General features: G+C 36.6%; 1 protein-coding gene across 2 annotated transcripts in view; it reads right to left on the bottom strand.

Moving 5' to 3' along the window:
• Positions 1-1,280: 1,280 nt before the first annotated feature.
• The window catches only part of Tfg (trafficking from ER to golgi regulator), a 27,387-nt gene continuing 3,346 nt past the window's right edge, over positions 1,281-25,321 (bottom strand). Inside the window, exons 2-8 of one of the 2 annotated variants that reach the window (XM_050148913.1) lie at positions 23,719-23,948; positions 20,628-20,711; positions 16,196-16,342; positions 10,931-11,098; positions 7,410-7,538; positions 5,819-5,908; positions 1,281-3,215 (exon numbers count right to left, since the gene is read on the bottom strand). In XM_050148913.1, coding sequence (XP_050004870.1) covers positions 2,836-3,215; positions 5,819-5,908; positions 7,410-7,538; positions 10,931-11,098; positions 16,196-16,342; positions 20,628-20,711; positions 23,719-23,902 — 1,182 coding nt within the window. In that variant the 5' untranslated portion in view covers positions 23,903-23,948 and the 3' untranslated portion in view covers positions 1,281-2,835. Of the gene's footprint in view, positions 3,216-5,818; positions 5,909-7,397; positions 7,539-10,930; positions 11,099-16,195; positions 16,343-20,627; positions 20,712-23,718; positions 23,949-25,321 lie in introns of both variants that reach the window. The other variant, XM_050148912.1, reaches the window with a different exon arrangement.

Below are 25,321 nucleotides of genomic sequence, written 5' to 3'. Positions count from 1 at the left end.
AAGGACATCAGCTGGGAAACCTTTCCTAGTGCAAGAGATGCTTGTGGCTTTTCCTCTGGGAAGTAAGGGAAAAGGAAAGGAAAACTATTCTTTGAAATAATCAATTATGGAATTGCCACACACTAAAGAAAAGGACATTGTTTCATTTCTGGTCCTTCAGCCCACCTCTGACCCACCAAAGAAGGTATGCTTTTGACCATCCCAACCAAGTAAAGGGTTTTGCAGATTACCAAGGAAAGCAATCAGTTGACAGAAATGGCTACAGAACTGCTACTCTGTCACTAGGGGAAGAAGAAACTTGACTCTCAATTCAAGTTCATCTCTAGAAAAATTAGATATATAAATATATTCTGAGAAAACTAAAATCTTTCCTAGTTTCCAGTCCTCCTGTTATCCCAGCCAAGTGTCCCTCGCAGCTCCAGTAATATGGAACATGCCTAAACAGCTTCTTTGCTCCCTTAAAAATTGTTTCTACCATACAAGGAAAACATAGTATTTTCCTTAAAATGATCTATATAAACAATTATAAGTCTGAGAAGTGAATATGCTCAGCAAATTGCTAAGTACATATTAGCAGCAAGCTGTGTAGGGAGGACTGGAAATTTAACTCTTGCCTCAGCAGAGCAGAATGGTGCACATTGTCCAGATCACTCAGGAAACACCTATTTGAATTTTGTTCACGAACACAAAAATACCAAGCCTCTTAAAAGATGCCTGTACAAGACATGTGGACATCAAGAAGCTGCTGAAACTCTTATAGTACTGACTTGCTAAGACAAATGCCAAGGTTTTAAGTCCTAGGGTCATTGGGTTTCTGGGTAAGTATCAGATCCTCTATAATTACTAGTTTTCTCTATTGCTTTGCTTCACTCGGAGTCATCTTTACACTGAACAGCCTTCTATCTGTGAAGGGTGTGAACAAGGACATGAAAGATCTAGTAAACTAAATAAGCTCTTTTTCCTCTTAGGCTACATCAAAGCCGTTTGTCAGGAACCCGTCCAGTTTGGAGAGATAGTCGGTCATACCCAAACAAATTATGCCCAGTGGTATGAATGTGGGACCACAATTCCTGGGAAATGGTAGCTGCAGCACAGCTGTTTCCAAAGTACTTCTGGTTCATTATCACAAAAAGAAACAAAGAACCCGCTGGAATCCTATGGTGTCTGTCACCCCCTCAAAGCTATTTGTTTATTGTGTATAGAAGTCCGCAGCCTGACAGAAAACAGCACTAGATGTTTATTATTAGGAAAGATTACTGAGAAGATTTATCAGGTTTACAAAGTCATTTTAAAAAAGCAAGATATTAACATTAACAGAGTAACATTTTTAGGGAAGCGGGCTCCCTATTCTTGATATTTTAAGAGAACATTTGTATATTATTTATCACAATGTTGTAACGTTTTCAGATACTTTTATAACAAAATTAATGTCAAAAATCTTTAATATGCTTTATAGAAAGTGTACGTGTTATTGGTGAGTTAATCCCATAAATCTCTACTTGGTTTAACTTATTGGATCAAATAATCTTCAGCATAGACATGTGAGAGAAAGTGGTTCTAATATTTAAAATTATGTAAACTTCAATTTGTTAGCATCAGATGAACAGATTTTTGAGTTTAAATAGTTACGTATTCATGCTAACTTCTCCATAACCTATCAGCAAATTACTGAAAAGAAAAATCTATTTAATTTTATCTCAACCAAACAGCTGATAATCTGACATGTCAAATGATAAATTTTAATTTTTTTATTCTGTACCCATAATACTACATCTAAAAATACTTTCTCAAACTCTTCCTTTTAACATTGTTTTGAGCGGCTCTATGGTTCTTTTCAAGCTGTATGTAGACTGAGTGTACAGTCAGCATGGAAAGACAACTCATGTGAGATGCTATTGTTGTAGAGGATATACTATATATTTACACAGTAAGGCCATGAATGAATGGATCAGAGGTTGTTTTGTGACACTGTTTACTCAGCTTGTAACGAAACTCACTCATTTTCATGAAAAGAGGGGCACATATTTTTGGGAGTGAGCAAGAATATTATTGCCTGCCCTGAAAAGACTTTTCTCTATGTGTATCTTTCAATACTCTTCAGTTTTATCAATGCTACATTTTATACTTTCCAAGCAAATATAAACTCTGCAATAAAAAGATGTAGGTTTTTAAAAAGTGATTTTTAAAATGTTCTGAATAGTTTGCCAATATGTAAATATACCTTTATCTGCATAAGGAAAATCAGAAAATTAAAAGCTACCAAACCCCTATTGTGTTTACATTCTAAGTCAGTCTAATATGCCATATACATTTTTCCCTGAATGGAAATCAATTTCATAAATTTTATTTGAAGACTATATACCAATAAGATGTCAAGTTTCCTTATGCTTGAAATAAATTACAAGACCATTATTGGATTCAATCACCTTTATTAGCCTATCAATGTTACATTTATACATAATGTCTAGTCGTCTTCTCAAAGGGCTCTACTTTTAGTACATCATGTTAATAGTAAATAGCCAAGTGTGATGGCTAAACCTTAGCCGAGCTTTTTAATATCCTCTGGGAACTAGAAAGCCAATCATTTTATACGCAATAGTGTTCCAAAATAACTAGGAAGCTGCTACAATTTTAAGCAGGGGAGGAAACAATGTTCATTTTGGTCTTTTTTTGTTTGTATTCCAGCAAATTATATTTTCAATTAACAGCAACAATGATATCATAAAAATTGCTCTGCTTTTTAAATTTTTGAACTTCAATACAGTACAAATTGAAACAAAATAGTATTGTAGTCTTTTGGGAGGCAATTAGCCATCAGAGTGTGGCTGAACCTCCTTATCGATAACCGGGTCCAGGTTGGGTATAGCCCTGACCAAAAGGAGGACGGTTACGTGCATAAGGGTTAGGCCCACCGGAAGGAGGGGTCATGGTACCTGCAGGAGATGGTGTAAAACCTGGTCTGGGTTGGTAAGCACCAGGCTGGCTTGGAGCCATTCCAGGCTGAGCACCAGGGGGCACAGTGTAATTAGCAGGCTGAGATGTCTGGGTAGTGTAGGTTTGTGGAGGGTAAGTGCTGGCCTGGTACTGTTGTGGTTGAGCAGGTAGTTGTTGTGGTTGACCAGAAAAGGAAGGAGCCGGTGCCTGGGAAGTTGGTTGTTGGCTATATCCCTGGAACTGCTGAGGTTGTTGGGGTCCAGTCTGCTGGCTGTAACTGGCTGAAAAAGCAAAATAAGTAACATATGTCTTGGTTCTTTAGGTGAAAGTTTTCCAGAGAATCAGTCTTACTGCTATGGACCAAAAATGATTAAAAATTTAATAAATGTATTCACAAGCATTTACATAATAAGTCCAGCACAAAATATCAAGGCCAAGTAGTTATATAAAATTTCCAGATAATTTTTAATCCTATATTCTAAAATTCAAGTTACTGTACACATCTTTTACAGTTGCTCTGAAACTAAATAACCCTTAAGCAAATTCCCATTTGCACATAATTCTTAGAATAGATTCTCAAATAATAAGTGAAAGAATTATGCTTTCTAGGAAGACAAAAATCATAAAAGCAAAGTTCTAACTAATCAGGGCTGGAGGGAAGTCCTATTTAACAGTACTACATGAAAATATTAGCGACAGGAACTTTAGAAATGAAACAATGCTACAAATACACCACATAAATGAAATGTTTTGAAGTATATTCACTATAATACTTATGAATAACTTAAGAATAATTACTAAGTACCATTTTTACATTTCTTAAAATCTTTTATTTTGGCATCTGATACTTTGCCTTTACAACTCAAATTTTGACTTAGTATGGCATAACAAACAAAGAAACATACCACATTGCCCCACAAAATCAACATCTATATTCATTATTTACTAGGATATAATTAAAAATAAAATCTGCTTCACTGAAAAACTTTTATTCTCTATCATGAAACACACCTGCAGCTACTTGCAATGAAACCTCTCCATTGACTGGAATCCTGTCAGCATTAAATACCAGATACATAAGACAAATATTAAAATATGTACAACCCTGCATTTAAGAAAAAAAAAGGATTGAATGAATTTGAGTACATTCTGAACTCACCTTGAACCTGGGCTCAAAATTTACTTATGAAAGAAACCTTTATGATATAGTCCATGAACAAAACTGGAAAAGGTCAGAGGGAAAACTGGCAAACCAAGTGTCAGTGATTGGTCAGTGTCACTACCACCAGCACTAACTAGTCTCCATGCAGAGAAATTAGCTGGTTATTTCCACAGTTCTCAAAGTCAAGGGAATAGGACTAGTGGATCAGAAGTAACAGGAAATTTGAAAAGTACTAAATTTAACTCAGTGAAGACTCTGACTAAAACTTCTAAGAGAAAGCTTAGGAATCAAGTTTCTAAAACATTTTACTCATGGTAACACCCGAATACTGAATTAAAATAATTTATGGTAGGATCTTAAGTATCATGTAACGTCTCCTTTCTTCTATGCAAAGCTTTTAGAATTGTGTGTGTTTGACCCATCCAAAGGCCAGAAGAGGGCACAGGACTTGCTGATTTCAGTGGTCATAAGCTGCCATCACCGTGGATGCCAGAAAGCGAGCTCTGTTATTCTGGAAGATGGTGAGTGCTCCCAAACTCAAGCCAACTCTCCAGCGCCCATAAAAATTTTCAAGTGTAGCTTTTTACTGTAAAATTTTGGGCAACACTTTTATACTGAAAATGACTGACCCATTTGAAGGGGACACAACAAAACAAATGTCTTTTCATTCTGCAACTGGAATCTAAACTTTTTCTTTAAACTGAATCAGGAAACACCCGGAGTCTTCTCTATTGCCCAGGAGAGGAAACATAAGTAGCAGTCTACTTAGGCAGTCATAACACAGCAGCACTTCTCTATCCCATCTACTTGTCTCCACTGCTGCACCCTCAAAACTCCCAAAAATGAATGTGACGTCAGGTGAATACTATCACAAATTGGAAGATATAGGTTTTTTAAATCAATAAAACAAACAGCTACAATCACCCCTAAAATATTGATCACTCTGCTCTACACTGGAGAATATAAAATGGTCTAAGTCAAGAGAACAAGGTTCTGTTCCAGCTCCCTCAATCTCATGTCTTGAGTGAGGAGGACAAAACCAGTGGTCCTCATCCTGGCTATACAATGACCTGTGATGCTTTTAAAATAACAAAGCCCAAGTCCCTCCAAGCAAGATAAAGTCAAAAGGAGTAGGACTCGGGAAGAGGGTTGAATGGATCTCCTACATCAGATGATGACACCATTTCTTCAGCTCTGGCAGCCTATTATTTCTATACATAGATAATTTGTGCCACAGACTTTATTTTTAATTTAAAAGGACAACACTAAAAAAAAAATGACATTTTGCTTCTGCATGTGTTGTTATATTATTGATATATCCACAAATACTTAAGAGTACCCTAGAATTATTGAGTGATACAGATAAAGAAGAAAATCTTAATTTTTTTCTCAATTTGAAGTTCTCTAAGAGATTAGATTATTAATGTTACTAAAACATTTTTATACTACTGATTATTGCAGAATCACCTATATTACGTCATATTTGCTCACTGGAAAAAATGCTGATTTGATAAAAACACAACAATTTAAATGTAAATAAGTACTGCTTCCCCTAATAAGTACTTATCACCTATTATGACAATGTAAGTATTATAATAAATCAAGTACTAATAAGAGAGAACTTAAAATTTAAATCAAGTACTAATATGAGAGAACTTAAAATTTAGAGAATATAGAAACAGATCAAAAGCTGCAAATTAACTCCCTTTAGCACCTGCTCACCTGAATACTGAACACCGTACTGCTGAGGAGGAGCCTGAGGTTGCTGTGCCCCGTAGCCAGCCTGCTGCTGGTATTGTTGGTACATCTGACCTATGAAAGAAAAAACAGACAGAAAACGAAGATTTAATTTGGAAGAGAAATATTTGTAGGGCACCTTTACATTTCCTCCCAATTATAATACGTAAGCATACTGAGTAATAATATACAAAATATAAATTATACTTTAAACGTCTATGAAGACAAGAACGAGTAATTTAAGAAGTGACTGCTTACTCTGCAGTAGGTAAACTGCTAAGAAGGTTAGCTGGTAGCAAGGTTTTTTCTGATGTTACTCTAGTGACTACCACTTCATAAACTCCAGAAAACATATTTTTAAAACAATATACCATCAGGTAAGTAATCAGAGAAAGGGAACCAATACATTGCCATGTAGTTTCACACACATATCCTTATGTTAGCAATACCTATCTGAAGATTCATAGCACTTTTCTCATTACAAGTCATTTAATTTTTAGCATCTATCAAATTATACAGAGGAAGAAAAGCACTGGCTTTTGAGTAACATTGTTCTTTTATTTTCTTAAATTATTTTCAACATGGTCACTCACTGTGTAATATACTATACTGTATCATCTAGGGATGTTGGCGCCACCTTAGTTTGTATATAGATGCTCTAAGGCGGTGTTTCTCAACCTGTGGGTTGCAACCCTCAAAGACAGTAGGAAAACATGGATATTTACATTACAATTCATAACAGTAACAAAATTACAGTTATGAAGTAGCAACAAAATAATTTTATCACTGGAGGTCACTAAAACACAAGGAACTGTATTAAAGGGTCAAAGCATTAGGAAGGTTGAGATCCACCACTCCATGGTGTTTACACAAGGCCAAAGTTATCTAATGACACATTTCTCAGGAAGGTATGTTCTGCAGAATTCTGTGTTTTTCAGTGTGGCTCCTCATTTGCTGATCTGAGATCCTTCAAACATACCAATCAGCCCATTTTAAATACTAGGTTTTCAATTTCATGATTAATAAGCTATTTTGAAACTATTAGTTTAGTCCAATTTTCACATTTTTTGTTGGATCAGTGAAAAGAAAAAAAAAAATCACAACCCGGAGATTAAATTACTTATTGAAGACACATAACCTGGAGAGAAAGAAAATTAACCTAAAATGTACTGCTAACCAAATAATCAATCTACAATTAAATTAATTTAAACTAAAATTATGCCTCATCATCTCTATTTAAAATCTTTCTGAGTAACAGAAAATATACAGTTTTTGGAATGCAGAGTATAAAGTCATTTCACCCCACCATCTTTCACTTTGTGTTTATATTTCCTTAAACATTTTCATCCTCTTTTTCTAATTTTCAATAGTCAGAACCATATTCTAACATATTATTTGGCTCTATGACACCAAATCACACCATGTCAATGAAGAAAAACTATTTTACGTTTCTGTAGACAATGGGGTTACTACCTATGTATATGGATTGCCATTACCAATAATGCCTCAATCAGTACATCTGAACATGTCCCTTCCCACACACGGGCTCTGAAGGCTATTTTACCTTCAATCTGACCTGCTTGTGTCTGAGCTCCTGTATATGGAGGCTGCTGTGGCTGAACTGCTGGCGGGTGCGCTGCTGAGGAGGAAGAAGCAATACTGTCAGGAGTCCCAGAGCGGTCTTCTGCTGGAGCACTGGGTGGCCCTGGATGGTCATGAAAAGTCAGTTAATTATCCTGTCCAAGGCCTTTCGCTAACAAGCACAGCTAAAAGTACAGGTTAATAACATTAAAAATAAAATCACTAAAAAAATAAATCAAATCACTACACAACAATCATATCACCAAGAATACACTAAATTTATGTGCTCTTTTTCACTTTGTTCCAGTCTTTAGGATGCAAAATCAAAATAGGAAATCATTCTCTACAATGTGTGAAATGCTAAATTCCTGAGTCCTAACCACCCATGTCAAAATCAATGCCTCCTATCTACAGTCAACCAAAAACAGTACTTCTTTCTTAAGCAGGTCTCTACTGTCTATAAAGTCAATGCAATCATCCTGTTTATATTCAGGAGTCCAAACATTCACTTTTCACATGTTCCTCTTTTACTTAAAATAACCCACCCTATAGTTTCATAAGATATCTAATGTTTTGGCCTCTACTTAGCACTATTCCTCCACTCTTTATGATTAATTACAACAGTCACATACTTCAATGACATTCTTTAAAATCTAGTTACAACCCTAACAAGCCTATTGTCTTATACTTTATTCCCTAGTCAATTTCTCTATGGCTTTTATTATGAGCCACACTGATTTCTACTTTGTTTTTCTATACAGGCTCCAGTTTCCTGAAGACTAAGAACTTTGGCCATGCTCTGGTTCTTTTGTGCTTCCACAATGTCTAGGACTCTGCTGACACGTGTTGTCAATCAAATTCTGCTAGAATAAGGAACACAGAAGCGAATACAGAAAATCTAGATTCTCTGTACAGCCCTAATACTATGACAGTCAAAGAGCATATTTTTCTGAAGACAACTACAGATGGTTTACTCCTTTAAGTCATTTTAGCAATACAGAGGAGTGACTTAGAGTTTGTGGAGTTCAATTGCTTAAGCTGCATTGCCAGAACTAATGGTGACTGCTGGTTGGGCAGGTTACAGTATCTCTCAGTGTCACAGCCTTTTAATTATGTATCACACACTAATTCTGACTTCAAGGCCACTTGAAGAGGTTATGAGTTAAAGAGAGCTTACAGTAAAATCTTCTAAAAGCAATTACCACCTTAAAGCTTGATTTAAATCCTCACTATCATTTCCTGAAAGCAGTCTCTAACTGCTCTAGTGTTATGTCCTCAGAATTTATAATGGTTTAAATCCAAAAAGTCACCAAAGACCAAGTACTAAGGTTGATGAACTCTTGAGAAGTATCTGAAACAAAAGTGCTTGGATCTCATACCTGGATTACCCCCACTGATAAACTGACAGTTGAGTGGGCTATTAGAAGGTAAAAAGGGAGGGGGTTCTTGAGAACAGGTACTTTAGGAATTTATCTTGTCTCTAGCCCCCCCTTTACATGTTCATTTGTCTCCTGACCACCATAAAGTAAACAGCCTTCTCTTATACACACTCAGTACCTGTGGTGCTTTGCCTTGTTTCAGGAGCAAGCTAATGGAGCCAAGGGATCATGAACTGGGATTACTGGGACAAAACAAACCAAAATATATTTCTTTCCCCTAAGTCAGTGGTTTTCAACCTTCCTAATGCTGTGACCCTTTGAAACAGTTCATGTTGTGGTGTTGTGGTGACCTCCAACTATAAAGTTATTTTGTTGCTACTTCATAGATGTAATTTTGCTACTATTAAGAATTGAAATGTAAATATCTGATATACAGGGTATCTGCTATGTAACCCACAGGTTGAGAACCACTGCCCCAAGTTATTTTCTCAGGTATTCTGTCACTCAAGACAACAGAGCTAATATACCACCATTTTAGGCATATGATTTGCTGCTGCGGGACAGCGGTCTCTTATCCTGTCACTGTATTATTTTTTTACAAAGATGCTGATTGGCTGGTAGCCAAGCAGGAAGTATAGGCAGGGAGACCAGGCAGGAAGTAGAGGTAGGGCAATGAGAAGAGGAGAATTCTGGGAAGAAGAAATCTCGGTATACAGTAGTGACCCAGCTGTAGAGGAAGCAAGATAGCAAGATGTGACTGCCTCGCTGACAAAGGTACCAAGCCCCATGGCTAACAGGGACAAGAGTTATGGGCTAATACAAGCTATAAGAGTTGATAAGAAGCCTGAGATACTAGGACAATCAGTTTATAATCAGTGTAGACCTCTGTGTGATTTTTTTGGGACTTAAAGACTAAGGGCAGGACAGAAACCTCAGTCAACAGTTTGCCCCTTAACAGCCATGTACTAATGAGATTACTCTGGGCTTTATAGTAATGGGAAAGCTGATTACCAGGTTAAAGTGTATGACTGACTGGTTTACCACCACTTTACTTGTGTATGTGGTTGGACAAGGAGCTGGAAATGAAGGTGAAACTCCCTGTCACTGAAGAGGTAATTACTTGCAACAAAATAATTAATTATAAATTCTGCTCAAATCTTTAGCCACTCACTCATCTGTTCCAGGAATGGAGGTAACTCCAAGTGGGCACGGAAAGAAAAATAAAAGGGAAAGAAAGAAAGCAGGATCTGCTGCTTAAAAAAAAAAAAAACAACAAAGTCAAGCCGGGCATGGTGGCGCACGCCTTTAATTCCAGCAGAGGCAGGCGGATCTCTTTGAGTTCGAGACCAGCCTGGTCTACAGAGCTAATTCCAGGACAGGCTCCAAAGCCACAGAGAAACCCTGTCTCGAAAAAACAAACAAAAACAAAAAAAAAAACAAAGTCACTGTCCCCCAGTAGTTTAAGTCTGGAAGGGCAATCACAACGTTCTCAAAAAAGACAATAAAAACATCAGAAAAGCACAGATACAATAATGAAAATGCCCGCTTTACAACTAAAAACTGCAAGATAGACAGAAACAAGAAAATCTGACATATTTTATAAAACAGGAGAGCAGACAATAAAACATGAAGTGCTCAAACAATAAATGTGTGAGAAAGATCCCCAAAGAAAAACAGAAATAATATTGACGAAATGATAGCCAGAATGTAAGAGGAAAAATAAATCACAATATAAGTACTGTTTTAACACTAAAAACTTATTTGCATAAATAAATTAGCCAGAAATCTGTTTAATTTTAATTTCCTAATTTCAGGAGACAACAAGACCTATCAAATGAAACTTAAATCCTATTAAAAAACTGAGTTTTTTTTTCCCCCCCCAAAAATCTGAAAACACTGCTGTTAATGAAATCTAGCTAAAACAAACAGTGGTTATTCATTAAGGTGGAAAGAGAGTGCTACAGACTGGAAAGGGTGAAAGAAATCTCTTAGGGGGTGCTGAAATCATGTAGTTCTCCATTTTCTAGGAACTTAAATACTTTTAAAAATATAACTGGCTGAACCCTTAGGACGTAGTATTTTGCTGTATCCAGGAAAGAAGGGAGATAAGGATACACAGGAAAAGGAATTGACCTACCTGAAACCTGGTCATCTGTTAATCCAAATGCTGACATGACATTTTTGTTGATTTCATCTTGGTTTTTCAGAGGATCAAAAGCTGACATACTTGCTGCCATAACCTGAGTAGACTGTTTTCCAGAAGAATCAGAAGCAGCAGGCTTCTCTTCCCTGCCATCCACAGCATCTGTAAGTACAAAGGAGTAAGCAAGTTTATCTCATATACACTCAAAAAGGCATAAAATTACATGTGTATAAATACTGTCAGGAATATTAAGAGTGAGAATTTGTGAGTACAGAACTATAGAATGTTTTACTTTCTTTATATGTATGTGTATGCTTCAGGAAAACTGAGTAAAAGGAAATACAAGATAAAGAGCAGTTTTTCAAAAAGAATTGTCTCTTCCCACTCCCCCTTTTACAATTACTAGATGAAGGAAGATCAAGTTCTAGGTCAGCCTGAGCTGCACAGCAAGACTGTTTCAAAAACAAAAGAAAAAAGAGAAAAGGAGAAAGAAAACTATCATTATTATTAATTTTAAAGCTCCTTAACAAACACTATCATTTTTCATTTTACTTTTTTTGGAGTCCACGCTGGCTAATCTTTATATCAACTCGACACAAACTATAGTCCCTGAGAAGAGGGAGCCTCAACTGAAAAACTGCCTCCCTAAGATTGGCCTGTAGGAAAGTCTGGTAGTTCTGGTTTCTAAAACAAAGTAAGCTGAGCAAGCTATAAGCAACAAGTCAGTAAGCAGCACTCCTCCATGGCCTCTGCACCTGCTCCTGCTTCTAGATTCCTGTTTGGTTTGAGTATCTTGCCTAGAAGTTAATCAGTGGGCTATGATTTAGGATATGTAAGCCCGATAAATTCTTTCCTCCTCAAATTACTTTTGGTTACGGTGTTTCATCACAAAGTCACAACACCAATTCATATATGTGTGTGTATGTGTGTATTCACGAACATGCATGTGGCAGTCAGAAGACAATCTCCAGTGACATTTCTCAAGAGCTGTCCAGCTTGCTTTTTGAGATAGACTCTCTTACGGCCTGAACTCACCAATTGGCTATCTGTATATCCCTGGCTAGCCAGTGATCCCTAGAACTGCCTGTTTCCTCCTCAACAGTCAGTGCTGGGTTAGGAACACACAGCATTATATCAGGAAGTTTTCTGATTTTTTTTATAACATGAATTCTGGGGACTGAACACAGACACTATGTCAAATACTTTACCAACTGAGCTATTTATCCAGCCCACATCCCAATGACCTGCAAACATATGGAAGATACCCAGCAAACAGAGTAACAAATGTTTTATTTTGTAAATCTTGCCTAAATTTAGGATCTCAACTCTTATGTTTTGTCTACTGCTCTACTATTAAAATAGAAACCAAACCATTTAAAATTCCTTATCATCTATAAAACAACACAATTTTGCTATGTATCTTATTTATTAAAATACTCATATAAAAATGTGTTTACAATGTTCTTCAAAATAATACACAAAGTGACAAAGTATAAATGACATGATTCTAACTTAAGGGAATTCTTCACATTGAATTTGGATTCATTAGTTTTATGTCTAGTTTGATAGATGCATTTGTACTATGCCCTTGTGTCTTTTGTTCTACTGCTATGAAGACAGACATCATGACCAAAGCAACTCTTAAAAAAGAAATTGTTTAGCTGGGGGCTTTCTTACAGTTTCAGAGGGTTAGTGCATGATCTTCAACAGCAGGAGGCAGAGAGGCACAGCATTAGAGCAGAGCTGAGAGCTTTTGAAACCTCGAGGCCCACCCACAGTGACATACTTCCTCTAACAAGGCCACACCTTCTAATCCTTACCAAACAGTTCCACTTAACTGGTTACCAAGCATTCAAGTATGTGAGCCTATGAGGGCCATTCTCATTCGAACCACCACACCTTGTGAACAGAAACACTTGAGAATAACCTGAATTTTCATGAATAATAACCTGGGATTAAGAAACATGATACCAAAAGCAAAGCCGATGTATATGTACACTGAAAATATGTTACTTTTATTGGCTCATAAATAAAGCTTCTTTGGCCTATGGAAGGGCAGAATACAGCTATGAGAAAAAAAAAAAACAAGCTAAATACAGGGCGAAAGAAGGCAGGGTTGAGAGAGGCACCAGCAGCAGTTGAGGGGAAAGATGTCAGAGCACTTACTGTAAGCCACAGGTCACATGATGATACACAGATTAATAGAAACGGGTTAATTAAAATGTAAGAGCTAATTAATAATAAGCCTGAGCTAATAGGCCAAACAGTTTATAGCTAACATTAAGCCTCTGGGTGGTTATTTTAAAAGTGGCTGCAGGACCAGGTGGTACAAAAAGCCTCCAGTTACACGAAGCTTCAAAAGAGTAATCATTTCTAACCATTTACTTAATTAACAAAAAATTATTTTTTTGTTATTAAGAAAACAATTTGAAAATATTGTAAATGGATACAAAGCTTACCTAAAATTAAGATCTTTTAAACTGCATGTGTTCCTCAAAAACCAAGGCATTACATCCCAAGAGCAGCATTCCACACTAACCTTGCAAATGAATCCCCTTCATGCTACTACTACCTCTTCTAATCTACTTCTCAAATAAGCCAAGCCCACCAGGAAATACAATATAGCAGAGTTCTATTTCTTAGAAAGGAATGTAGGACACTTGGGCAACTGCTACATGACAGTGGCTATGTTGACTGAATTTTGTCTGTCCTTTATAATCTTTGACATGGTTATATAAATGCTATGTAAACTGCTGCATGAATTCTTTTGGAAGAATGGTCTAAAACGTTTTTATTCGATCCTTGATTTAAAACTGGGACTTTTAGTTTGAAAGGCAAAGTTCATGGCTGGGAAGATAGCTCTGGAAATAGTACTTGCTTTATATGGAAGAGGACCTGAGTTGGAAAGCCCAGGATCCAAGTAACAAGCTGGCCAGGTCCTGTAATCCCACTGTTCACAAGACAGGAGGCCAAAACAAGCAGATTCCTGGAAGTTCACTGACCAGCTAGACTAGCCTACTTGGTGAAGTTCCAGGCTAAACTAAGAGACTGTCATAAAGCAACAGGTGGAAGGTACCCGAAGAATGACACCCAGGTTACTTCTGACCTCCACATGCACATGCACACACATGCTGCATCTGCATGCACACCATCCATACACAAATATGTACACAAAAACAAACAAAAAAAAAAGCAAAGTTCAGAATAAGCAAACTGATTTACTCTGAAACATATAAGCCTTCATCACAAGTGTGCAAGATCATAAAGTATTTTAGTAAGTCTCATCATAGTCTGAAAGAGAGGTAAGATTAGAAATTACTAACCATCAGCAAATATTTATTGAGCATTTACCATTAACGTAATTCCATATGGCTAGAACAAGACAAGAAGAAAATTGTAGAAAATGGCTTATTTAAAACCTAATCAAATTATACAAAGTCAATCAAGGGGATGGGTCTATAACTTAGTAGTACGTGTTAAACCCTGGGTCTACTCCTCAAAGGAAGGAGTGACAAGGATCTAGAGAATCCTGAAGAAATAAGGGAAATCGAGGATGGATAGAATTGAGAAAGGTAAACTTCCAAAATTATTGAATCCCTGAGTCCAAGACTTTTGAGAGAGTATAACACGCCACTTCTCCATATTCTCCTTATGACCCTTACATATAGCTAGCCTGGCTTCATAACAAGTTGCCACTTTATATTTTAAACTTTTAAAATTATGAATAATCATTTACAAAAACATTTTTAGTGAAATAGTTAAGAAACAAAAGTTGAAGAAAACAGTTGATTTTTTAAAAAAAAACTTTAAATCTATGAAATAGTTTTAATTTCAAGCCATATTTTAAAATTTTGGTGCATAAACTACATCAGCTCCAAATATGTCAATAAGCCTTAAATTATCTTTACTGTTTATACATAGTACATGCCACCAGTAAATATAAAAGTTTTTCCTTTGCATATTTTTCAAAATTGTATTTAAAATAAACTCTAATACTATTTTAAAGTACTAATCTAAATTATTTTGTACTTGAAACTTGGGTTTTACTACATAAAAATCATTAAATCATTTCAATTCCTGAGATTCATTAGTTATCACACTACCAACAACTATTGCATGAACGAGTTTGACGAGCTGTCAGGAGTCACCACAGCAGCACTACTGACTGATATCAGCCCCACCTGTGCGTGTTCATGTTAGTCAGCACTGGGGACTGAATCTGGAGCACTGCACATGTCAGGCAAGTGCTCCGCCACCAAGTGACTTCCCAAGCCCTAGAGAGTGCTGTAAAAACGGGGTTCCAGACCCTGTCCTCCTACTGTGGAGTAATTCTGTACACTGTGAATATGTATTACTCTCACTGGCTAATAAAGTATGGACTGGCCAATAACCAGGCAGAAAACATTGTTGGGGAATATTATTTTAAGGTGTGTTGCTTTTGTTTATGCTGCATTTGTTTTAACTCTACAAAGCTGTGATTCTTTGTCTAAAACACCTGATAGTCTAATAAAGAACTGACAGCCTCTAGCAAGGCAGGAGCAAGGATAGGCAGAGCTGGCAGGTAGAGAGTATAAACAGAAGGAGAAACGAGGAAGAAGAGGAGCAAGCAACAAGAGATCAGGGGAGGATGTCAGGGGCCAGCCACGCAGTCACCCAGCCAGTCACAGGGTAAGAAGGAATGTAAGAAGTGAAAAAAAGGAAAAAGCCCAGAGGCAAAAGGTAGTCGGGATAATTTAAGAAAAGCTGACAAGAAACAAGCCACGCTAAAGCTGGGCATTCATTAGTAAGAATAAATCTTCATGTGTGATTTATTTGGGAGCTTGGCGATGGGCATCCCCAAAAGCCTAAAGAATAAAACATCTCACAACAACAAAAATAGGTGGGATAACCAAACTAAGGATGCTGGTAGGAAGAAAGGCAAAGTCAGAGAGTGGTCAGGAGACGCAGGGAGAAGATGAGCTGTATTAAGAAAAAGTACCAAGCCACATGGCGGTGAGTAGATATGAAACACAGGTTAATTTAAATGTAAGAGTTATCTAGCAACAAGCCTGACTCATTGGCCAAGCATATATAATTAATATTAAGACTGATTGGTTATTTGAGAATGGCTGCTGGCACAAGAAAACTCCACCAACATCCTCCCACAGCTCTATGATCCAATCCAAGAAGTAGTATAATGCAGCTTCACAGTGATCCTAACAGTTGTTGGATGCTGAAATGTACAGAAGCAAGAGCAAGAATAAAATACATTGAGTTTACCGTTTTCAGGAATACTAGTGGAAGGTCCTGGTTCTCCAGGTGGCTCTAAGCAATCCAATAAGCGATTCACTTTATTTCGAAGTTCTATCAGTTCTCGACGAAGGTATTTCACCTGACTTGATTCAAGGGGTCTTGGTTGGCCATTAACTAAAACAAAATCATTAATTTGCTTAATTTTAGAAGATAAAATTAGAAGAATACATATAACACACACTAAAGAAACAAGCAGCAGAAACAAGAAGCAGTTCTACTTTCCTTCATTTATTCAAACTTGTCTGTGCATGTAGAGTGTGCATGCTGGTGAGTGTTCCCATGGAGGCCAGAGGTTGGTGCTGAGTATTTTCCTCTATGGCTTTTTAACCTGACTTCTGGAGACAGGTCTCTCACTAAACAAACCACTCCTCACCAGCTGGCAAGATTGGCTGGGATCTACCTACACATGCACAGACAAGTTTGAATATTATATTCTTGAAATAATACAAAAACACAGTACTCTATACATAAAGTATTAGGACAAAATATGACTAACAAATGTTATCCAGCTTGCCTATATATGACTTAAGAAACAAACAGTTGCACTCAAAAGTAAGTTAGGTATGGTGATACATTTATTTAATCCTAACACTTGGAGGGAGTGACAGATGAAATCTTTGAGTTCAAGACGAGCATGGTTAACACAGGAATCTCAGGCCAACCAAGCCTACATACAGAGACTTTGTCTCAAAAACAACAGTAATCCATTAACAAATTATGCAGAGCTTATGAGTCAACATAATCCATCAAACCCTCTGCTTGTACGGGTACTAGGCAGAGGCACAAGTTAGTTACTTAATAATCATCAGGATTGTTTTAAAGAAGGCACATTGCATTTAATTACCCATTCTCTCAAAGTAGTGTCACAACGTGGAAAACACAAATTTAATTGTATTGCTTCCTCATTTCTAGATGTTCAAGATCCAGCCCCTTACCAGATGTTTTCAGATTTTGTCTACAACCAAATTTGAATCTATTTGATCTATCACTTTCTGAGAAAACAAGAGTTCTCCCATACTGATTCTGCTGATTCTCTGTAGTGCAGGGTTCTCTGAGGCTAAAGGATAATTCCCCTGCTCCAGACTCCCAAGTTTTCTGATTGACAACTTATGCTGGAGAGGATGTGGGGAAAAGGGAACACTCCTCCATTGCTGGTGGGAGTGCAAATTGGTACAACCCCTTTGGATGCCAGTATGGCAATTTCTCATAAAATTAGGAAACAACTTTCCTCAAGACCCATCAACACCACTTTTGGGTATATACCCAAAGTATGCGCAATCATACCACAAGGACATGTGCTCAGCTACGTTCATAGCAACATTGTTTGTCATAGCCAGAACCTGAAAACAACCTAAATGCTCCTCAACCAAAGAACAGATAAGGAAAATGTAGTACATTTACACAATAGAGATTTACACAGCAGAAAAAAAAATGACATCTTGATATTTGCAGGCAAATGGGTGGATCTAAAAAAATATAATATTGAGTGAGGTAACCCAGACCTAGAGAGACAATTACCATATGTGTACTCACTCATAAGTGGCTTGTAGACATAAAGCAAAGAAAACCAATCTACAATTCACAATCCCAGAGAACCTAGACAACAATGAGGCCCCTAAAAGAGACATGCATGGATGTAATCTATATGGGAAGCAGAAAAAGACAAGATCTCCTGAGTAAATTGGGAGCATGGGGACTGTGGGAGAGGGTTGAAGGGGAGAAGAGGAAGGGAGGGGAACAGAGAAAAATGTATAGCTCAATAAAACCAGTATATATATAAAATGATTGTTAATAAAGTTTCTGTATAGTAAATTATTTTAAGAACTGTGTTTTGTCTAGTATGTATGCATGAATCACGCATGTGCTTGTGCATACACACACTTTTTAACCTCTTAACTGTCAAACTTCATATAGGATAGACATTTAGTTAATTATATTTTTAAATTGTTTATTTCCAGCTCCCCTAAGAAACTACTTTTGTGTATGTGTGCATGGAAGCCAGAGTTTGACTATGTTGTCATCTACCACTTACTCTTAGTTTTGTAGTTTTGGAACAGGGTCTCTTACTGAAATTGGGGTTCACACTTTGGGTTAGGCTTGCTGGCTTCAGAGTCCCTAAGCTTAATGCTGGGGTTACAGGAACATACCACTACATCTGTTTTTTTTTTGTGGGTACTGGGGTTCCAAATTGGGGTCCCCATATTTCTAGGGAAAGCACTTTACCCACTGAGCCATCTCTGCAGCCCCTGACACTGCTTCTAACTGGTATATTGATCAGTTTATACATATTTTGTATTATTTATTTCTCTGTATCCTTTCTCCTCACCTTTTAGCATGCTCACTTTACTACCTTTTGTCCCATTTACGAAGAATTTCAAAACTTTCAGCAGTCATTCTTAAAATATAGACATACTTCAGTAAAACATTCTAAAGTTCACAATGGATTTCTTTCCAAACCAGTCCTTAAAGTTTTTTATTCTTAGGGGCTGGACAGATGGCTCAATGGTTAAGAGCACATTGCTCTTCCAGAGGACCCAGGTTCAGTTCTCAGCACCCACATGGCAGCTCACAACTGTCTGAAGATCAGTTCCAGGGGATCTGACACCTTCACACCAGTGCACATAAAATAAAGAAAATAAACAATAAGAAATATTTTTTAAAAATTTTGTATTCCTTTCATACCTTTCTTTACATAAAATTATTGCTCATTATTTCTGCCCTACTTGTTTTCCTATTTCTAGATCTATTATTTTTTTGAAGATCAATGTTTGATCTGTGCGTTTCACACACTTGCTGAAGACAACATTAAAAATTCTAACAAGTATCTACTGGCTTAGCAATCTCTGAAATGTTTTCACTTCTACTTTTTGCTGGAGTTTAGCAGACTATAATTTTTTTCTTAATCATAGGAAACATGTGATTTCCATTACCAGATTTAATTACTAAATAACACATCTAGTTAGGATTTCTATTTTTTCTTCCTCAAGACTTGATATGTCTCCTGAATCTAAAGCTTCATTTATTTTATATAATCTTGAAAATTTCTTTAGCTATGTTTTAACATACTTATACTCCATTTGGCCCTTTAGATTCTTAATATAAAGTGTATGTTTCATTCTCATCATCTCCCATCCTCTAAGTCTGTAGGGTTATTATGTATGTACACTTCATTCTTTCAATTTTATTTTTCATTTCTAAAAAATTATCAAGCTATGTTTTTAAAACTAAATTATTTTTTCATAGTTTCTTTTTCTTATGTACAATTATCCTTCTTTTAAGTTCTTAATAACTTTTGACACACATCAATTCTACTGACTGAAGTTTCCATCTTGCTTCAAGGTGTGTTCACTGCTTCTTGCTTACATGGACTACATTGTATATCTTACAGATCGGATCAGCAGTATATTCTGGTTATCTATGACTTGGGTTGAGATTCAAAAAGTTTTGCTTTTCTTGTGCTTTTTCTTTTTTTGGGCAATCTGCAGGCTCTAAAGACTCAAAACTACACAGATACATTAGATTTAAACAAAGTTCACCTAAGGCCCGTGGTAATAAATTCTTAATGGACTACTCCCAAACTGCCAACACCCCAGTCTATCCTTGATCTTTCCCGTATCAAGGCAAGAGTTGTTTTCTACAATATTCTTTTTTTGAAAGTAGAGCCTACTGAAAGATCTAGAATCCTTGACCTACACTGCCACAAAAACATGAAATGGTAGTTCTTATATAATGCAAAGTAAAAACTTCACCACGGCGACCAAGAATACTCCAAGTTTCAGGTTTTTATATTCAAGTATCTCCCATTCTGTCTCTCTCTCAGCCTCTCTCTTTCTGTTTGTTCGTTCCCCTCTGCCCCCAAATTTCACCTATTTTCTTTTAAATATTTATTTTATGTATGTGTGTCTGTATGCTATCTGTATGCCTCCTGGTATGGTACCCATGCAGACCAAAAGAGGGTGTCGAATCCCCAGAGCTGGAATTACAGGTGACTGAGCTGCCTAACACAAATGCTAGGAATAGACATTAGGTCTTCTGAAAGAGTAGCAAGGGGTTGGGGATTTAGCTCAGTGGTAGAGCGCTTGCCTAGCAAGTGCAAGGCCTTAAGTTCGGTCCTCAGCTTCAGATTAAAAAAAAAAAAAAGAGTAGCAAGCTCCCTTAACTGCTGAGTCATCAATCCAGACCCTTAGAAATCTCTACATTACATCTTATTTCAAAAACAAAATAATCTTGTTTTGCCTGAATTAAACTTTTACCACTTTTAATACATAGTTTCAAGTAATTCAATGTCTCCCAAGAATGCAAATATTTTTATTATGTAACTCTGAGTCATTAAAAGTAAAAAGCCAAAGCAAATAAAAATACATCAGGAAATAAATTCATTATAAAGTTTGCCACTCACCAAACAATGTCAGTTTCAGTATTCTACTACACTGAATTGCAAAGGAAAGGTCAGAACTATCAAAAATTGTTATAAGATCTCCATCTGAAATTAAAAAGAAAAATAAATTCAGATTTGCAATAGTAGTAAACCAGATCATACAAAAAACTTACAAAAACAAAACTACAGAGCACAATTAGAATCTCTCACAAGAATCAAGTATCATGTAATAAAGTTTTTTTTTAAAACACTAAATCAACTTTGCCTACAAATTCTATAAATATTTATCATATAATCATGAGAAAATGTAGAAAAAGTTAAACAGGGTGTGGTGGTATACACCTTTAATCCCATCACTAGGGACTAGGGAGACAGAGTCAGGCAAATCTCTTAGTTGAGGATAGCCTGGTCTACACAGAGAAACTCTGCCTCAAAAATGAATCAAACATATCATTTCTTTGCTTAAGAGGTAAAACAATATTACAAATTACTAGATTAGACTGAAAAATCTTTCCATTCTAAAACACTTAAATAGATTTACCAAATATGAAAAGAAGGATTCTCAAGGTTCAAATCCTTACTTTTAATAAAATATAGTATCACAAATTTAAGGGGATTATATAAATCAGTCACAGAGCTGCAAAATGGTTGACAGGAACCACTTCAGTACACCAGAGTAAAATCTTCTAGATCACTGACCATACGCAAGATGATTTTCTACAGAAAAATATATTCCTATGTAAATATATATAAAATAATGCATGCTGAAGAGTGAGATCATCTAGGATACAAACAGTAAAACTACTCTATCAACTCAAAGTTCCAAAAGCATTCACAAGGCTAAGGGAAGGATGAAACGAGGTAGGGGAGCCAGCTGCAAGAGTCAACCAAGGGTGCGTTCAAAACACTGGCGATGAATTCTGTCCTGAAGCACTCTACTATACCAATTTTAAAACTTGTTAGGCATATTTATTTAGAACCAATATGCCAAAATCCAGGCATAAACTAGGTACTTTGTAACTGTTTTTAGCTTTATAAGCAGATCCTTGTACATACATAAATATACACATATAGTACTCAATTCTCAGGGATTTTGCTCATAAATACATCTTAAAGAAAATAATCTACAGATAGATGCAAAAAGAGCGAAACTTCAATACCCAGTCTTTTTTTTTTTTTAATAGCAGTAACAGAAGGAGTATTTCTGTTGGAATGCTATCTATGTTGATATCTTATGTATTGGCCAATATGGACTACGAAACAATATGAGCAAATTAAAAGATTTCTTAAAACACTACAAAAAAAAAAAATGAAGGCTAGAGGGAGGCAAATAAATGTGGTAACTGCATATGGGGGACAGACTTCAATAAGGAGAGATCCCAAAGTGGGAACCAGGAACTACAACCCAACACGACCACTCCTATTTTTACAGGATAATCAACTATCAATGTCTTTTACATTTTTTAAGTTGTCAAAAATGACGGTAGCATGACAGAGGTGTTCTATGATATGCAAAGCTACAGTATTTATTATCTGATCCTCCATAGTTTGCTGACCTTTCACCAACATGAGAGGGAGACAAGAGAAATCAGTCAATCGTAAGGTCAATTTACAATGTGCTAAGTGTGAGGCAAGAGTAGAGGTCTCAGGTTAAAATGATTATTAAAATACTGAGTTGTGTATGGTATTGGGCAAAGGTCACTGGTAAAGTGCTTGCCTAGAAGTCCCAGATTTGGTCCCCAGGCCAGTAAAAAAAACATACAATTTAAAACACAAATTGAGCTATAAATTCAAGAAAGAGAAGGAATTCACTCAACGAAGGAATATATCTGAATGGTATAGAGGTGAAACTATGTATTTATAAACAGAGGCAATTGCTCAAGAAAGTAGAAAGGCCAAACGTGATTCTCAAACATTGGTTTGGGTACTCTCGGATCATACATACATCAAGGAGAATTTACACATGACCAGCGTAGCTGATCACCAGTTGATTTATAGTATGTAAGTTGCACAAAATAGGTGCCAAGAGAAGAATAATTTCCATTTGTAGCCCAGCAAAGCCATGTGACCTGGTCCTGAACCACACTTTGTATACAAATGGACATCATCTCAAACTCCAGCAAGTAAAAATCTCATCCTACTCTGTTATCTGCATGCTGGAGGGCAATGCTCAGGGTAAGCCACAGGATGAGAGATAACACTTCTTGATTTCTTGAAATGTTGAACCACTGAGGACTAAGGCTTCTAAAACAATAACCATCACAACTTAAAGCCAGTCCCCATAGAAATGCAGGTGTGAGTGATAAAAAGATAACCGGGAAAAGCAGTGCTAGAGGTATTAAAGGGTGATGCTGTTTCAGCAAGGACAGTACAAGCAGCAATGCTAAATGCTAAGCCCAAGATGAAACAGACAAAAGATAATGGTAAGAGGCACAACTGGCATTGGTAACAATCCGATAAAATTTCAATAGTAATGCTAACAAATTTGTAATGCTAACAAAGAAGTCTGATTAAATAGTCTGGTAAAATTTATCTCTGTAAAAAACAGCCATGGTGAAATGAGTCTAAGAGCACTGCACACAACAAACTGACAATCACATCAGCACAGTGCACTAATGCACACTGAGAACTCCCGCAACAAAGAAACTCCTCTAGACACGTGTGGAAAGCCTCGAGGCCATGTCAGTCTTGGACTACACAGTTAAGACCTTGCCAAAAGAAAAGAAAAAGAATAGAGATATATCTGCCTCAGTTTAAGCCAGCTTTCCCATATTTAGTTAGTAAAGAAATCCTCTCAAAAAACAAAACAAAACAAAAAAAAGAAATCCTTTCCCGTCCAATACAGTGTAATAATCCTTTCAACTTTGAATATACATGTGGAAATCTGAGCAGGAAGTCAAAGAGAATATTTGTAAAAAATGTCTTGTGAATATATTAGACACTCCCTTCCAATAATAAATTACATTTTTAATGAACAAAGAATTGTATAAACTTTGCAAACAGTAAATAAAAGTGGTCACTCATGGTGAATAGTCCACTGAAAAAAATGGGTAAAAGAACTTAATAGAACTATAATACCTAGACCTAAATCTAGCCTTAAATATGTTCTTACCTTCATCCTTATACTTTATTGTAACTTCATCATTACTCAGAAGTTTTCCTCTGAATACTCGCTGCATCATTAGCACTAACTCATCATAAGTAATATCTTCATTATGAATGGGAATTCGGCGGATATCTTCTCCAAGTTGAGCTTTGATAATTAGCTTCCCACTTAGGTCCAACTGTCCGTTCATGGTGGACTCCAGGATGCTCTCTATACACACAACGCTAGGGAAAAAACTGAAGAAACAGTTCTGATGATTAAACAACCAAACAAGTGAAAAGTACCAAAAACAAAAAAGTTACCCCTTAAGAAGGTGCATAAGAGCCAGGCAGTAGTGGCACTAGTGGGAGGCAGAGGCAGGAAGGTCTACAAAGGTAAGTTCCTGTACAGCCAGAGCTGTCACACAGAGAAACCCTGTTTTGGAGGAGGAGGGTGTGTATGTGTGCTAATCTTGTTGTTAATACATGTTCTAAATGGTCTGGAAGTATTTTATTACTAATGTAATTTCTATTATTATGTATAGTATTATTTTACTCATATACTCAACTACTTAACAAACAATACCAATACCACCTATCTAAAAATAAATTCCTAATTTTCTACCCCAAGCTGCCTCTCCTAACCTTTCACATCTGTTAGTGGCAACTCCTTTCTTCTAGTAACACAACATAAAAAAGGCCTTGCTGCTTCCTTTATCTCAACTTACATCTAAAGTAAGTTAGTACTACCACCACCTTTAAAATGTTTTGGGAATCCAACCAATTCAGTATCTTCACTATCATCAACATAATCCAATCCAACATCTGTCTGACTTATTTTAGAATTCCTCCAACAGTCTGCTTACTTACCTCCATCCCCGTTCACTGTATTTCCAACAAATAAATTTGTTCTGTAAAAAAATCTAATGCCATTCTACTTGGAACCTTCCAATGAATTCCCACAGAAAAAGGAAAACTTGGCGTCCCCAGCCTCTGTCCTAGTGTTGAGCCACATTTCTGACTTCTTTCTCTTACTTACATCTGCTACACCAGTGTTTAAGACTCCCCTCCCAACTCAAGGCTTTGTGCTTACTGTGCCCTTGCCCTGAACTCTTTCACACCCCTCACTGAACCAGATTGCTAGTTCCATGTCACCTGTTGGAGTTTTCACCTAACAATCTAAAAAAAAAAAAAAAGCCTTCTCATCACTATCTTCTCACCTGTTTTATTTTCCTCACTGCACTAAACACTATGAAACATTATTTTTTATTATATAAAAGTTACTATTTTGTCTGCTACCTTCCTAGAGTCTAAAAGAGGCCTTGTACACAATATTCAGACAGACAATGGCTACAAAATTGTCAACTTGTAACTCTAACCTGGGAGAGGAGGCATGTATGAACATGGAATTACAATATCCTATTTTTTCTAAATATGATCTCAAGAGTACTTTTTCTAATTTCCTATTTTGGAAACTCAATGAGAAAGGACAAATGAGTAACATTCTCCTGAGCTTTCTAACAAAACTCTCCACGATCAAGCTACACAACTCCATTAACCTGCCAACCCACATTCCCACCAATCAGAGTGGGTGTATCATTAGACTGCAGGCCTTCCTTTTTTTTTTTTTT

The sequence above is a fragment of the Alexandromys fortis genome, unplaced genomic scaffold (assembly GCF_014885135.2).
Source record: "Alexandromys fortis isolate MF-2015 unplaced genomic scaffold, M_Fortis_MF-2015_v1.1 scaffold_4, whole genome shotgun sequence".
Classification (NCBI taxonomy): Eukaryota; Metazoa; Chordata; class Mammalia; order Rodentia; family Cricetidae; genus Alexandromys; species Alexandromys fortis.
The sequence above is the reverse complement of the archived record's forward strand: the minus strand, read 5'-3'. Positions and strand labels throughout refer to the sequence as shown.